An 18,026-nucleotide genomic window follows, 5' to 3' on the forward strand; every position below is an offset into this window, starting at 1 on the left:
GAGAGAGAGATGAGTTTTTATGTACTCTTTATCAACTTCTTTCTGGCGAATTTCATATTTGATGGATTGTGGACGAGTATATTATGATCAGGGTCGGCTCAATCAATTTAGAGGCCATGTTCTAATTTTAAAAATGGGTATATATATATATATATATATATATATATATATATATATATATATATATATATATATATATATATATATATATATATATATATATATATATTATATATATATAATGATTAAAAATGACATACAAAAGATAAAATTATATATTAACCAAATGAAGTACCAAAAAGTTCAAAGGTATTGTTTAAACTACTAACACCATTTCTTACAACTTAAATTATCTAACTACATAAAAAGAGCCTTCCTACGAACACTTTTTGAAGCAAAATCGTCAACTAAGTCTTCATATTTTATTGTCTCCAAAATATCATTTTCAATAGTTATTAATGTCAATTCATTAAGCCTTTCTTGTGACATGGTAGACCGCAAGTAAGTCTTTAACAACTTCAATTTTGAAAAAATTCTTTCTGCAGAAGCAACTGTCACAGGAATAGTCAATAAGATTCTATATGCAATAACTGTATTAGGAAAACAATCCAAGCCTTTTAAAAATAATAATATATCAGTATGACTTATGGTTTCTTCAGGCAACATTTCTCTTAGTAACTTCAACTCTGCAAAAAATTCATTCCCATCAATATCAGATTGCTCATTATGTTTCAATGCCTGCTCAAAGTTAGTACAACAAGACTTCAAAGTTGCATCATCTAATGATTGTAACTTGTGAGAAGTAAACAAGAAACCAAAAATACTTTCATACTCTTGGTATTGCTCAAACCTCTTATTAAGAGAAACAACAGCTCGATCAACAAGGTAAAGAAAATAATTAACCCTGAATGATTCTTCTTCTGATAGCTCGACTGATGGGATATTCAAATTCTCATCAAATTGCCTTTTTCTTTTAATTATACGCCTTTGAGGAAATATTGGGGCAATATTCAATTCCACCTCAATTTCCTTAGCGTTAATCAATACCTTATAAAAACCTGTTTCTCTATATCCCTCAAAATATGAAATCAACCCCTTAAGTTTTTGCATAGCAACATCAATAAGCATATCCTTTTCCTGTAAAAGCTTGCTAACAGAATTAATTGCAGATAATATTTCAAACCAAATAATTATAGCCATCAAAAACTCAAAATCACCAAGCTCATTTGTTGCTAAGGATTTAGCTTCATTTTGTATTTTAGGATCAAGATCATTTTCTGACACTTCAAGCAAAGCTTCTATAAATTCTAACATTTGAGTTCTTATAGCTTTGACACTTTCTGCACGACTCTCCCAACGAGTGGATGACAATGATTTTGGAGTCAACCCCTTTTACATTATCTTTCAAATTTTGTCATCTCTTAGTAGAATTGGCAAAAATTGTATAAATGCGTTGAACAACTCCAAAAATAATCCTAACTTTAATACAAGAGTTAGCCATATCACACAATGCCAAATTAAGACTATGACAACCACAAGGAGTATAAAAGGCTCTCGGATTTATGTCTAAAAATCTCTTTTGCACGCCTTGGTATTTTCCTTTCATATTGGACCCATTATCATAACCTTGCCCTCTCACGTCAAATAGGTCGAGACCAAGTTCTTTCAATTTATTTTATAAAACATCAAAAAGCCCCTGACCACTTGTATCATTCACATTCAAAAATCCTAAAAATGATTCCTTAATACTAACAGAAGTTGAAGAAATATCCACATATCTTATTATCAAAGACATCTGCTCTTGGTGACTAACATCAGGAGTACAATCAAGTATCACTGAAAAATACTTTGCATGTTTGATTTTTCTAATGATTTCAATTTTAATCGCAGAACCAAGCAATGAAATCAACTCATTCTGTATGTTATGCCCAAGATAATGAATATGAACTTTTTGAGTTGTAACACGTCTAACATGTTCTTGGATGATTGGGTCAAATTCAGCTAACATTTCAATCAAACCCAAAAAGTTTCCATTGCTATCTTCGTACAATTTCTCCTTAGAACCATGAAAGGCTAAATTATGTTTAGCAAGAAATTTCACTATTGAAATAACTCTTTTTAAAACATTTTTCCAATGATCCTTTTCTTTCTCAATTAATCTTTGAGTTGTTTTATCAATAGTTTGAAATTTTTGCAGCCTTTTGCGATACTCATACCAAGTAGTCATATTTGTAACATGTTCCATACCTAACTCGTGCTCTTTAATTCTTTCACCAACATGTACCCAATCACTATAACCCTCATTTGATAATTGTCCCCTAACAATCCCATTTTTAAAAACTTTACAACAAAAACAAAATACTCTATCAAGCTCTTTCGAATAAACAAGCCAATCTCTATCACACACCTCTCCATTTGCTAAAGCTCTAGTATACAAATTAGCCGTAAAACGTCTATTCAAACTATCTCTAGGACCCTTCACAATAGAATTATCTCTTTTAGGACCTTTCACAACTAATAAATCAATCAGTTTAGGTTGAAGACGATCCCAATTTCTTGGATCAAATATATCATAATCAACATTATCATCATCATCAGCATCGGCATCATCATCATTATTAACTTCATCAACAATTGGCACACTATCAAGATTATCATTTTTAATGGGCACACTATTAAGATTATCATTTTCAATGGGCACACTATCAAGATTATCATTTTCAATAGGCACACTATCAAGATTATCATTTTCAATAGGCAAACTATCAATATTATCAACATAACGACTTTCATTTGAAACTTGTGGTTCTTTGATTAAAAATTTATCAAGAGCTCCTACTTGAGATTGAATTAACTATTCAATTTTTTTCTTTTTCTTACGTTTATCATTTCCACATTCAAATTTTCTATTCTTAGGAGGCATCTTAGGAGGCATAATAAGAAAAACCTGAAATTTCTCACAATGTCTTTTGTGTCCGTCGATGATCTACTAATTATCATGTTGTGAAATTGTGCTCCTACATCAATAACAAAAAAAAATCAATTACATTAAATAAAAGAAATTATAAATTAATCATCAAAAAATATTAATAATTAAATCATGGAGAAAAGACTTTAATTAATATTTAATTATATTTTATTATGTTGTGTTCTTCTCTAATATAGTACCATAAAAAATTAATAATTATAAATTAAAAGCAAATTATAAATTAATAGTAAGAAAATAAATTACATTTAATTAAATAAATTATAAATTAATCATAAAAAATATCAATACTAATACATACTAATTTTGCTTTGAAAGATTCCAAATTGCAATTTGGTCTTATGAGAAAAAGTAGATATAAAAATCGTCACCAACACCAACAGTATTCTTGTTTTGAATTTTGATACTACTGAGTAGTATACTATATACAGTATACTAGTATCTCATTTCACCCTAAAATTTTATTTATTTATATATTATAATTTTATAAAGAACATAAGTTACCCTCATTTCCACCCTAAAATTTAAAATTTAAAATCTAAAATCAATATTGATACAGGAACTAAAATAAGATTTCACCCTAAAATTTAAAATAAATCTAAAATTACTATTTTTTCTACCTTCAAAATCAAATAATCACAATAAAAATAAATGGAAAGTAACTAATTGAATAAACTAACCTGATAAAAGAGAGGATTGAAAAGGAAAAATAAGATTGTCTTTTTTCTGATTTCAAACAACTCTAACAGAGAAAGAGAGAAGAGAATAACGTTTGAGAGGAGAGAGAAGTGAGAACGTGTGAGAAAGGAGAAAAAAACGTTTGGTTTCCAAATATCCTATTTTTCAGCATTTAATATTTTATTTATTATATGTGATACAAAAATATTTTTATTTAATAATTTTTTTATATTCACTAATAATAGTTAATTTGAGGCCCCACAAAAAGTGAGGTCCTGTGCTACTGCACAGCTTGCACAGGAAAAGAACCGGCCCTGATTATGACCAAAGTTCATTTATTATTAACAATTTAAGGGGTAAAATATGTCACAAGCATGTATTGGATAGTTTATTAGGTATTCACGAATACAATAAATGGATATTTAGTTATTTATTTTATGTATCAGTTAATAATTAGCAAAATTAGTTAAATAATAATTTGCTTAATCTAAAATTATTATTATGTTAAATATGAAATTATTATTATTTTCTTGAATCTATTATAATTATTGGATAAAAGAAGAAATAAAATGAATGTGATTTATTTTTGTTATTATTTTTATGTGTTAAATTTGAAACTATATTTTTTTTGTCTTTTAAAGGGATAAATATAATTTAGTTAATATTTTTTAATATTTAAATAATAGTATCCATGGATATCCGTCAATACACGTGGGTATCTCAAAATCCACGGATACCCGTCTAGGAATATCCTCACGAATGTGGGACGGGTATGGGTATCATATTTATTAAACGGGGCGGATAGCGGGAGACTAATATTCGTCTGCATTAGTACTCATTGTCATCCTGACCCTTTGGTATTATAAGCAAAGATCCATGACACCCTTTGGGGAGGGTTGAAGCTACATATACGTATATCAAGAATTAGTTTAAGGTATCATTTATTCACATATCAAAAAGCAAAAGACATATTGCTTAGCTTCTCGATGCATAATCATTTATATTATACAATAACAACACAAGAGATTAACGTGGAAATTTTAAAACTAGATTAAAAAAAATACAATTGAGAACCAGAGAATAACACAATATGAAAAATGTTACAATATATAGACTACCCTTAACCACCCCATGACCCTAATACACTTGCACTCTCTAAAGAAAATATTTAACTACCCCTGACAACACTCTAACGCAAGAGTATAAGAGAAAATATTAAAAAAAATCAAATACAAGCTTAAGTGTTTTTGACTGGTACATATTGTAACAAAGAACTTGAATCCTATATATAGTCTTGGACTTCCTCTTCCTTCAGAAAACTAAGCAATATGGGACTTCGAAGAACTTGAATCATATATATATAGCTTTGGATTCCCTCTTCCTTCACAAAACTAAGCGATATGTGACTTGTTCAACTTTTATATTTTCAACCAACCCCAACAATATTCACCTTGATTGAAAATGATACACTAACTTTCATTGTCTTCACCGACAATCATATTCCACCATAAAAAGTATAGTCACTTGAAGTTACATCACTCCAAGAATTTTCACTTTGTCTTCACCAACAATCATAGTTTTAAAAACTATCATACTCCATCTAAAGAAGAGTATACTTCAATTGAAGCTAAATCACTTCAATAATTTTCACATGTCGAAAACCAAGTTGAAATCGTATGGTGCAACTTCCATGTTGGCAGGAAGCTCTTCAACCATCCACATAATCTCACAACACACTTTGCATCAATGCCTATGTTTTAATGCTCTAGATATAACTCATCCTTTTCCACGACATCCGAAATATCACGAGGACACACTTCCTAATTTTTAAAGAAGATCATTATCTCCCACATTAAGGGAGACATTTCTAGCATTAAAATCAAAACCTTTCATTGACGCTGCCCCATTAGGACAATTATACTTTATATGTTCAATCTTTCCATATTTCCAACATCTCACACTACTTTTATTTCTTTTCTTTACATAAGGCCTTCCTCTAGCAACCAACACTGAGTTTGATGAAGTATTATCCTCACCCTTCAATCTTCTTTCTTCGAAAATAATTTTACTAGTAACTTCTTTAAAACTCAAAGTTTCCTTCCCATATATCAAAACAGGTTTACTATGCTCGTAGGAAGATGGAAGAGACCATTCGAGTCTCAAAGCTTTATCTTCATCATCAATCTTGACTCCAATAGTTTCTAATTATAAAACAATCCCATTTAGAACACTTAGATGATCAGATACTTTCGTATGTTCATTCATATGCAAGCTATGCAACTGCTCATTCAACAACAACCAATTTGATACATCCTTTCCTTGATATAGCCATTCAAGTTTCTCCCAAAGCTCTTTACCTGACGACATACCAAGAACATTCACAAGAATACTCTTAGCCAAAGACATGCAGATTGTATTCGAAGCTCTCAAATCTTGTTCCTCCCACTTCTCGTTGTCTATGCTGGTAATGTTTCCTTTCAACGCCTTGTGTAATCCCAACTGTATAAAAACATATTTGACTTAATTTTTCCACAAGACAAAATTGATTCTTCCATCAAATTTCTCTAAGTCAATCTTTGTTGCACTTGAAAAACTTGACATTGCAGTCAAAATCTTTCCTGCAATAAAACTAAAATTTCCCAACCAACACAGAGTATAAAACTTCTTTTATGATGTGGAAGATCAGACAAAACTGCAACCACAGAGCATACTAAAAAATTTATACCCCACCAAACAGAGGTTCTTGATACCACTTGTTGGGGAAAAAACAAGGCATAGAGAAAAAAAAAGGAACACAATAACACACACAAAAGATTAACGCGGAAACTCCAAACTAGAGAAAAAAAACTACGACCGTTATCAAATGACTACCAGAGAATAAGACTGTGTGGAATTTATTGCAATACACAGACTATCCTTAACCACCCCAAGGCCCTAATACACCCGCATTCTCCAAAGCAAATATTTAATTACTCCTCACAACACTATAACACATGAGTATAAGAGAAAATATAAAAAGTCAAACATAAGCTTAAATTTCTTTTGAATGGTACATCTTGTAACGAAGAACTTGAATCTTATATATAGTCTTACGCTCAATCTTCCTTAACAAAACTAAGCGATGGTGGACTTCGAAGAACTTAAATCCTATAGATAGTCTTGGATTCCCTCTTCCTTCACAAAACCAAGCGATGTGGGACTTCGAAGAACTTGAGTCCTATAAATAGCCTTGGATTCTCTCTTCCTTCACAAAATCAAGCGATGTGGGACTTCTTCAACATGTATATTTTTAACCAACCCCAATACTATCCCCCGTAATAGATATTGGGAAGTGTGATCCGCACCACCAACGATCGCTATCTTACTTTGAAATATTCTGAATACTCGAATATCCTAGTACAAGAAGACATCATTACTTCCAGACACGTGAACACACATTGAGATTCCCCATCTAAACATTGTCACTCACAAGAGAGACATTTGATGTGCATGTTTTCAATTTTATTTATGTCCCTTCAAAACTCTTTCACTTCTTTCTACCATAAGCCAAACGGAAGACTTGTATGACAAACCCTCGTTCTACATGTGTGAACAAAGACTTGGTGGACAACTGTTTTGGACCGCTTACAAGGGCCACGATGAATAATCTAATAGCAAGCATCACACAGAAAGACACGTGAAACAGATTAGACCTTACCCTAACTGAGGACACATGATTTTGGCCTCCAGCACATTTTCCCCTGTTGGATTTAATCAAACGGTCACTCGCATGAGGCGCTGAATCTCACAAAGACAATTTTAACTGCCCGTCTTATATAAAGCACAACACGTCATTTTAGATGTTCTGTCATTCACACACTCAAACTATTTTCTCTCTCATTCGCTGATTTGAGTATTAAAATACTAACCTTGCAGATTACTCCTTACTCTTCTATACCAAAAACTTACTTCATCAGAATTCAAATCCATTTATTCTCCACAAATTTCTTTTGATTCCAAATAATTTTGTCAAGATGCCAAAGAAGCACTTAGTCAATGGTGGTGAGTAATATCTAAATTGATAATGACCCTTCATAATTAACTTGAGCCCATTATCAAATTTAAATTTCAATATAGAAAATATTAAATAATGTACTAATAGGATCTTCCTGATCCTTCGCATGATGTACTACCCATACCTCCTCTTTATTTCACTGCATGTCCCCCACGTGATCTTTCATCCATACTTTGAACCTATTACCACAAAAAGACAAAGTCATTTTCATTATTCACATACAATCAATCCCTTCTCACTTCAAAGCAACACTAAAATTCCATATCAAAAATATCTAGCTCATACAAAGTTAATATCTGCCTCATAAAATATCTTCCTCTTATAATATCTTCCTCATATATTGATTTCAAATTTTGTTGAAGAGGGTTATGGCTGAAACTCAAGACCGTTTTTAAGTTAGCCATCTATTTTTTTTGTCTCTAAAGATCTATTTTTTAATCATGTTTTTGTGGAGAACCTTGCTATAGAGTAGAGCCTTGTTAACAATCTTTAGCAACTTTTTGTTTTAAAATTGTAGTTTTCATTTTATCATCGTTTTTATCATTTATGGGATGAGACATGTGGGGAAAAGTTTCTATGACATAGATTTTGATTGCTTACTTTTTAGAGAACAAAGAGGCATAGAATTTGGAATTTGTTGGTCATTCAGATTGAAGTAACATCACAGTCTTTACTACATGTTGGTTGCATATCTTAGAATTAAGTCAAATTTGACACTGATTTGAAGGTATCTTGTGTTGTGCTGAATCTTAAATCCTTTTATTTTGTATTGTTAGGAATCTTGAATAGGAAAGATATGAACTTTTGAAGTTGAATAATCATGGCATGAAAAATCTGAGAATGGGTATGAATAGGACTATTGTTTGGTTTAGGAGGGACCTGAGAATTGAGGACAATCCTGCATTAGCTGCTGCTGCAAGAGATGGTTCTGTTTTTCCTGTCTTTATTTGGTGTCCTAAAGAAGAAGGACAGTTTTATCCAGGTAGGGTTTCAAGATGGTGGATGAAGCAGTCTCTTGTTCACTTGGATCAATCACTGAAATCTCTTGGAGCTGGACTTGTAATCATCAAAACTGATAGCACTCTTAAAGCACTTTTGGAATGTGTAAATGCTGTTCAAGCTACAAAAGTAGTGTTTAATCATCTCTATGGTAAGTGCTTTTTGTGTGCTGTTTTTAAACTTCTTTGTTGAATGTTCTGGAGTTTTATTTACTTCAAGCATTCATGACTCTGTAGCACTAATACCTCCGGAAAAATGCGTGTTAGTGCCTGTGTCTGATGTCTGTATCCGTGCTTCATATATTCATGACCTTTTAATAGATCCAGTTTCGCTTGTTCGTGATCACAACATCAAAGAAAAACTAGTGGAGCAGGGTGTTTCTGTGCAAAGCTACAATGGGGACTTATTGTATGAACCGTGGGAAATATTCGACGAAAGTGGACATGCATTTACAACCTTTGATCCTTTTTGGAACACATGCTTGCATATGCAAATGAAAACTTATTCACCTATTCCTCCTTGTCAATTAATTCTAGCTCAAGGTACAACTTCATATAAGCTACTACAATTGCAACTCATTTTACACGAATTCTCTGCGAACGAATTCGCAAAAGTACTGCGAACCAGGGTATCTGTGAATTATGTGACTATGTATTAGACCATACTGTCTACAGATTTAGGTGATAATTTGTTTGTTTCCTTATTTTGATGACAGGTAAAGTTGAGAAACATTCAATTGAGCAACTAGGTCTTGAAGATGAGTTAGAAAAATCAAGCAATTCATCATTGGGAAGATCATGGTCTCCGGGTTGGAGCAAAAGTGACAAGGCTTTAGCAGAATTCATCGAAAACTACTTACTTCACTACTCGGGAAACCGATTAAACCTTGGTGGCGACTCCACCTCACTATTATCTCCATATATTCATTTCGGAGAACTGAGTGTGAGGAAAGTATTTCAGCTGGCGCGCACGAAACAAATATTATGGACTCACGAAGGAAACATCATCGGCGAAGAGAGTGCAACGCTTTTTCTCAGGGCCATTGGATTTAGAGAGTACTCGCGTTATCTTTGTTTTAGTTTTCCATTCACACTCGAGAGGCCATTGTTAGGGAACTTGAAATTTTTTCCTTGGAATAACGATCCCTCGAATTTTAAAGCTTGGAGGCAAGGTAGAACTGGATATCCATTAGTTGATGCAGGAATGAGAGAGCTTTGGGCAACAGGATGGATCCACAACAAAATGCGAGTCATAGTTTCGAGTTTTGCTGTGAAAATGTTACTTATACCTTGGAAATGGGGAATGAAATATTTTTGGGATACACTATTAGACGCAGATCTCGAAAGCGATATTTTGGGATGGCAGTATATCTCAGGTAGCTTACCCGATGGTCACAAGCTTGAGCGGTTGGACGATCCAGAGGTATGTCATATTTTCTTGTATTCAGAGTCATCTCAAGTTTTTGAAGGCCTTTATAGATTATCTGCGGTTTATCCCTGACAAAAAAAAGTAGAGACTCTGTTTAATCGTCATTTCACTCTGACAATATTTTATGAGACTTTGACGATATTTTAGCAAGAACTCTAATTTTGTCTAACTTTTGTGAAACAGGTTCTAGGGAGGAAATACGATCCAGCAGGCGAGTACATTCGGCAATGGCTGCCCGAGTTAGCAAGAATGCCAGCTGAGTGGATTCATCATCCATGGGATGCGCCGCTTACGGTGCTCACAGCATCAGGTGTAGAGTTAGGTCAAAACTATCCAAAACCAATCATTGACATAGATTTGGCAAGGGAACAATTGACTCAAGCTATATTCAAGATGTGGGAAACTGAAGCAGCTACAAAAGCTTCTAGCTCACAAGACAGACAAGTTGTTGATGAAAATGAAAAACTGTTGATTCCAAAAGTTTTCTTGAAGGACAAGGTACCTCGCGGCGCTACTTCTGCGAATGACCAAACGGTTCCGATACTTCAGAATCTCAAGAGTGACGATCCTCCTAATAAGAGACAAAAATGTACGGCAGAAGAGGATCGGAAACCAGATAAATCGCGTAATCGTAGCGATCATACGGAGGTGTCATGCATTGATCAAGAAGACTGTTCTACTGCTGAATCTTCATCCAAGAGACAGTGTTCAAGCACTTCTTCATTTTCTGTACCATAAAGGGGTCATGGACTCATGGCACAAGAACAGAATGAACATTTTGATTTAATGGTGATGAATTTTTTTTGGTGAGATTGTAAAAAAAAACTTTATTTTCTTGAGAGAATTTAACACTGTTGACTTGAAACATTGGACTTCAGTTAAGCTCTTATGTTATTTACTCCAATATATGATGATATTTATTTTAAAACATTGGATTTAAAACATACAAAATCATACTAAAAAAGATTAGAGCTTTTTCTATTATAATCAAACAGACATATGATATGTTATTCTACCATTATAAATTGACTTAGACGTGCATATCTTAGTGCTTCTTATTAAACATCACTTATATTTGAAGGCCACTAATTACTATGGATTATAAATTGACTTGGACGTGCATATCTTAGTGCTCTTTATTAAACATCACTTATCTGAATATAATTATTGGAAGTTGAATCAAGATATTTGAAATGCTTTAGTTACAAGACACAAATTTATTTCGAATGTTCCCAAGACAACTAATCTTACCACTTTCCAGCATAGAGGTCCTCCCAGAGGTCTTGAAATATCAAAGAAGGTTTTTCTTAAAAGTTGATCTCAACCATTCTATAATAATCCTAGCTCTGTGTCCAATAACAAAGACTAGGGGTCAATTATTTTAAATTGGTCGTATGATTAATAAGACCGGCCGAATTTAAACGCTTAATCCAACCATTCTCCCTTTCAAAACTAACAAATGTAGACCCATACTAAGGAGCCATGCACTGAAGTCAGACACCACACTCATCCCAATCATTGGAGTCAATCCAATGATCTTCCGTATTCCATGCCGCTTTCACCGACGGTTCAACTTGCATGCATATAATGATTTCGTTTCACACTAAGATATAATTCATTTTATTCTTGCAAGTTATACCTCTTTGACGTTATTGACTTGAATCTTAGAGTGTTAATCTTACAAATACACTTCTTTTTCCACTTACCAGAGACTTTCATCATTATAATGGAGAGATTGTACGGCAGACTTCGTCAAAACATCATTAATTTCCTATTCCAAATCGGAATGAAGGGTTTCAAGAAGGAAAAATGTTAAAGTAAGGAGTAAGTTAAAAATGTTTGTGGTTTAAAAGAGTATTTCAAATTTTCATTTCAAAGATTTTTTTTTTTTTTTTTTTTAGAAATGAAAAAATAGAAATTCTGAAAGTAATAGTTATCTAACCAAATATGGCCCTGACCTGGCTCATACATGGGAGAATTTCAAAGCCCCTAATAATATCCTAAACAATATGAGTAATCTCCATCCAGTGACACAAAACTTCGAAGACCCTGATAATACCCTAAACGTCGGGCGTGATTTTTGAAGGGACGACATTGACGATTGTCAAGAATACGACCTCGAACGGTGTGAAGGGGATTACGTCCCAAATCATAAATAACATGAAGATGAAAATAGAAGTAAGGAACAAGCGAATCATATGGTGGCAAGGTTAGCTCTCTCCCCTCCATAACAAGGTTCCAAGATCACATATTTGTGAAGGCAAGCCTCTAAATGGTTTTGATGAAGACAACATTATTCATTCAAGATGTTATGCATGCTCAAAAAGGAAATGGATCAAGACATTGAAGCGAGAACAAGATTTCATATTATTTAAAGTCTTGAAGATGTATCTTGGATTAATCAAAGAGAAGAGCTTCAAAGATATTTCAAGCATCAAAGTGATCAAGCCACATACGCATGAGGAACCATTTGATCAAGCTTCATTTTTCAAGTCAACCGTTTGCAAGATTGTTGATTCACTTCTTAGGTATATCTAACTCACTCTTAGATTAGTATACAAGTGTTCAACAATCATGATATGCATTTGTATCTTTTAACATAACCATTTGTTAACACATTGAAATGCAAAACACAATTTTCTAAAAGTATTTTTCTGCATTTCAACAGTGTTAACCGGTTAACCATATGGGTTAACCGGTTAACAGTCCAGTTTTTTGAAATCCTGTGCTAACGTTAATATGCGTTAACCCGTTAACCTATTTGGTTAACCTGTTAACACTGCGTTAACCCGTTAACCTATTTGGTTAACCCGTTAACACTGTTCGTTGCAGCAAAAATATTTTTGAAAAATTATACCTTTTCATCAATGTTCATGAGGAAAATGATACCTCTTTGAAAAGGTGTTTTGGCAATATAAATTATTAAATTTTCAAAATGAATTTTCACCTCCAAGAATTTTCATACAAACTTAAAATAATCACTCTCTCATATTCTTTTCGAAAATAATTTTTGAAAGTGTTCATAATAAAAATTGTCATCTCATTCTATTGTTGAACACTTGCATATTATCTTTTGAGTGACTTATTTGTCTAAGGAGAAGATCAATCAAGAGAAGATTGATACTATTACATCTTTGTTAAAATCATTCTTAGAAATTATTTCTGTTTGACTTGTGATCCAGGATTGTTGGACACAAGGGGTTGGTGTTGAAGAGGATTGTTCTTCATACACTTGTTTACCTATAGGTTAGATAGTAGGCATCACCGTTTGTGTGAATAGGCTGTACCATAATTCTAACTATAGTGAAATCTCTTTCGTGTGGAAAGGGGAGTGGATGTACCTTCGAATTGTGAAGGGAACCACTATAATTTCCGGTGTCTTTTTACTTTCCGCAATTTATTTTTCCCCACTTAAACGAAAAATAACCATAAACCGGAAACAAGATCGAAGAATTTTTAACCACCTAATTCACCCCCCCCCCCTCTTAGGCGCATTTACAACTTACAATTGGCATCAGAGCAAGTTATAGGTAACTTGTTCCTAGAGATCCAGCATGGCTTCCGCAAGCATAAATCCGGTTTTCAAAGACGGTGGAAGTAGCAACAAGCCCCCACTCTTCTCCGGAGAATATTTCGACTTCTGGAAAATCAGAATGAAGGCACATCTCGAGGCCCAAGGGGAAGGTATATGGGAAGCAGTTGAAGAAGGTCCACACAAACCGGTGAATGGAGTTGGTACCCCAAAGTTGAAAAAACACTTATGACGAAGATGATAAGAAAAGGATTCTGAATGAGAAGAAGGCAATCAACATACTCCAAAGCGCTCTCAGTATGGACGAGTTCTTCCGTATATCTCAATGTAAATCGGCAAAGGAGATTTGGGACACCTTGGTTGAAACACATGAAGGAACCACCGAAGTGAAGAGATCAAGGCTAAACACCCTAAGTCAAGAATATGAGATGTTCCGCATGCAGCCCGGTGAATCTATAGTTGCCTTACAAAAGAGATTTGTCCATCTAACAAATCACTTGATTGCTCTCGGTAAAACTTTCACCAATGATGATCTCAACCTAAAAGTCCTAAGATCTTTGACAAGAGAATGGCAACCGAAAGTGACCGCTATTTCGGAAAAGAAAAGTCTCTCAACGATGACATCCGCGTCTCTATTTGGCAAACTTCAAGAACACGAATTGGAACTTGGAAGGCTCGAGAAGCACGAAGGTCTAGAAAAGAAATTCAAGAGCATTGCCTTGAAAGTTGATTCAAGAAATGACAAAGACGATGAGACGTCCGAAGATGAGAACTTTAGGCTTCTTGTGAAGAAGCTTGGTAAGTTTTTTAATAAAAATAAAAATTCCTCTTATCCTAAAAAGAATAAACATTTCAGGAAAAAGGAAGCATCCACATCAATGCAAGACGTCACGTGTTATGAATGTGGACAGCAAGGTTGTAACACCCTTCTACCCAAACGACATATTTAAATAGATTATCAGAGTACAACATGTAGAAGAGTTTACATTTCTTACAACATAACACTTATCGCATCACAACATAAAACATATTATTTATTCTATTAAAACTTCGCAGCGGACAACAACACAAATATTATCATTCATCATATAACAATTCATAATAATGTTTCAACATTATCTCAACAAAGCATCTCAACATATTAGTCATCATAAACAACGTAAATAATAACCAATTATCTATCGAATCCCATAACCCCGGTGTCACATGACCAGAGCATTGACTCGACTCTGTAGAATAACTCTACACTTATTCTTCAAACCTCAACGATAGCTACTCCTCTTTATCTGCACATTGCTCATCATAGATGAACATAAACACATGCAGAAGGGGTGAGAATTACATTATTAAATAATAATATAACGACAGAAATATAAACATAAATATATTTCACATATGCCAACACAGCTCATCATAATCATCATAATCAACATACTCATGAACATCAACAAAACAACATATCAAATGCAATGCACACACCCATGCATGACTCAACACGACTCGGTATACCCATTTTGTGACCAACTACAGGATCACCACTCCCAGATTCATCACCATAGAATCCGAGTTCCCCGCAAGGAACCAAGCCTCTCAACAAGCCCGGAGTCAACAACATCATTGGAACTCAGTCCGTTCATCACTAGGCATCGGCCTTTCATGAATGCATGCACACCAAACATGCATCATAATCAACATAGCAACAACAGCATCATATAGTCATGTTATCATCATCATTAATAGCATGACATACAACTCAACAAAACAACAACAACATTACAACGATATCACATCGTTACATAACACATTTATAACTAAACACGTAAATTCAACATCTCATCATCATAAACACCTCATACACAATCATATAATCACTGTTAATTGTTTATAATACAATTACAGCGACTTACTAAGAGTCTCGCAACTCAACGTACTCAAAAACTCACCAACATTAGCTTCACAGCACAGTTCGCGCCGCCAACATAGGGACGCGCCACGAACTCCTCCATTACTCCAGGACGCGCCGCGAACGAAGGATCGCGTCGCGAATAATTAATTCGCTTCAGTACGCGCCGCGCAGCAGGGTTCGCGCCGCGAACGATGCGTTACAAAACTCCTCTGAATCCTGCCCAGTTCGCGCCGCGAACTGGGCTTCGCGCCGCGAATCGCGCGCGAACAGAAGCCATCTGCTACGGAAACCAGCGCAGCTTTGCTTCTCTACTCGCCATAACTCATACCCCACAGCTAACAACCCAATATCAACATTTAACCGTCATATATACACAACATACTTCGATTATAATGCATATAACTCAACAAAACTCACAGATCGGAGGATTTCCATCAAAACCCCAACTTTCCCAATCTCCCTAAAATCCCCAAAATCCATCAACAATCCAACATATATCATGAATTTGCTCGCATATTATCGTTTAATAAGGTTCAGACCCCTTACCTCTTTGGATTGAAGGAAGTTCTGAGCAATCTCTGGCCTTTTCCTCTTCCTTCTCTTTCTCTTCAGCGTTTCTCCCTTTCTCTGACTCTGAGGCAAGAATACGTGAAAACACTCTGAGTTCTCACTTTGGCCTCTTTTATCAATTTCCACTTTTACCCTTCCACTCTTCATATTCCATTTATTTTATTTATTTAATTATTATTAAAATAAATAACATCTATAATAATAATAATAATTCCCAATATTATTTAATAATTCATTTTACCTTCAAATAATCATATTAGAATAATATTTAAATTAATCTAACAATATTCGGGGTGTTACAACTCTCCCCCACTTTAGAAGTTTTCGTCCTCGAAAACATACCTCAAGCAAATAGAGCCGGATACGACTCCTTCATCTGATCTTCACGCTCCCAAGTCAAGCTCTCACCAGCTGGACCTCCCCAAACAACTTTCACTAGAGCAATCCTCTTACCTCTCAGGGTCTTCTCTTCTCGGTCATCTATCCGAATTGGCAACACCTCAACGGTCAAATTATCCCTCACCTGGATATCATCCAACTGAACAACATGCGAAGGATCCGCAATATATTTTCTCAACTGAGATACATGAAACACATCATGCAGATTAGAAAGCGACGGCGGTAAAGCTATCCGATACGCCACTTCCCCAACCCTCTTCAAAATCTGATACGGACCCACAAACCTCGGAGTAAGCTTTTTAGACTTTAAAGCTCTACCCACACCTGTCGTCGGAGTAACTCTCAAGAACACATGATCTCCCTCTTGGAACTCAAGTGCCTTTCTCCTCTTATCATGATAACTCTTCTGACGACTCTGAGAAATCTTCATTTTCTCCTGAATCATCTTAACCCTTTCAGTCGTCTGCTGCACAATCTCAGGTCCGAGTACAACACTCTCACCTGATTCATACCAACACAATGGAGTTCTACACCTCCTACCATACAATGCTTCATATGGAGCCATACCGATACTAGCATGAAAACTATTATTATAAGTAAACTCCACCAACGGCAAATAACTATCCCAAGAACCACTCTGTTCCAACACACAAGCTCTCAACAAATCCTCCAAGGATTGGATAGTTCTTTCAGTCTGACCATCAGTCTGAGGATGATAAGCTGAACTCAACCTCAACTTAGTCCCCAACGCTTTCTGCAAACTTTCCCAAAATCTAGAAGTAAATCTGGGATCTCTATCAGACACAATACTGGATGGAATGCCATGCAGCCTCACTATCTCCTCAATATACAACTCTGCCAACTTCTCTAAAGAGTGATTAATCTTCATCGGCAAGAAATGCGCCGACTTAGTCAATCGATCCACAATCACCCAAATAGAATAATTACCTTTCACCGTCCTCGGCAATCCCGTCACAAAATCCATGGAAATGCTATCCCACTTCCATTCAGGAATCTTCAAAGGTTGCATCATACCTGCCGGTTTCTGATGTTCAATCTTTGACTTCTGACAAGTCAAACAGGCATACACAAACTTAGCAACATCTCTTTTCATACCAGCCCACCAAAACAACTTCTTCAAATCTTGATACATTTTAGTTGCACCTGGATGGATACTCAATCCACTCCTATGACCCTCTTCAAGAATACTCTTTTTCAATTCAGACACCTCAGGAACACAAACTCTACCTTTAAATCGCAGGATGCCATTCTCATCAATCTCAAAATTACCACCATTACCCTGGTTAACCATAGTAATATGATCAACTAGAGCGACATCAACTTGCTGACCATTCCGAATATCTTCCAGAATTCCACTAGTCAACTTCAGCATACCCAACTTTACACTATCAGCGGAAACTTCACAACCCAAACTCATATCCCGGAACTGTTCAATTAACTCAAGCTCCCGAAC

The 18,026-nt window shown here is 34.8% G+C and overlaps 1 protein-coding gene and 1 pseudogene across 4 annotated transcripts; one reads left to right on the forward strand and one right to left on the reverse strand.

The window, feature by feature from the left end:
* Positions 1 to 357: 357 nt before the first annotated feature.
* On the reverse strand, positions 358 to 7,633 carry LOC127095172 (uncharacterized; annotated as a pseudogene).
* Positions 7,634 to 7,891: 258 nt separating this feature from the next.
* LOC127092450 (cryptochrome-1) lies at positions 7,892 to 11,010 on the forward strand. 4 transcript variants are annotated; one of them, XM_051031325.1, is made up of 5 exons: positions 7,892 to 8,006; positions 8,495 to 8,868; positions 9,038 to 9,259; positions 9,433 to 10,139; positions 10,329 to 11,010. In XM_051031325.1, exons 2-5 carry the CDS (start codon positions 8,544 to 8,546, stop codon positions 10,881 to 10,883), a joined length of 1,809 nt encoding a protein of 602 aa, XP_050887282.1. In that variant the 5' UTR covers positions 7,892 to 8,006; positions 8,495 to 8,543; the 3' UTR covers positions 10,884 to 11,010. The 4 variants fall into 4 exon arrangements, with proteins under 4 accessions (XP_050887282.1, XP_050887279.1, XP_050887280.1 ...); XM_051031322.1 differs by having other exon boundaries at positions 7,927 to 8,113; XM_051031324.1 differs by lacking the exon at positions 7,892 to 8,006 and adding an exon at positions 8,028 to 8,397.
* The last annotated feature ends 7,016 nt before the right edge of the window (positions 11,011 to 18,026 follow it).

This window comes from Lathyrus oleraceus, chromosome 6, assembly GCF_024323335.1.
Source record: "Lathyrus oleraceus cultivar Zhongwan6 chromosome 6, CAAS_Psat_ZW6_1.0, whole genome shotgun sequence".
In the NCBI taxonomy this organism is placed as follows: Eukaryota; Viridiplantae; Streptophyta; class Magnoliopsida; order Fabales; family Fabaceae; genus Lathyrus; species Lathyrus oleraceus.

Excerpts from the sequence above, each read along its gene's own strand:
- LOC127092450 (XM_051031325.1), top strand. The coding sequence starts at position 8,544 with ATGAAAAATCTGAGAATGGGTATGAATAGGACTATTGTTTGGTTTAGG. Across the intron at positions 8,869-9,037 it reads AGTGTTTAATCATCTCTATG|ATCCAGTTTCGCTTGTTCGT; the intron begins GTAAGTGCTTTT and ends ACCTTTTAATAG. Across the intron at positions 9,260-9,432 it reads TCAATTAATTCTAGCTCAAG|GTAAAGTTGAGAAACATTCA; the intron begins GTACAACTTCAT and ends TTTTGATGACAG.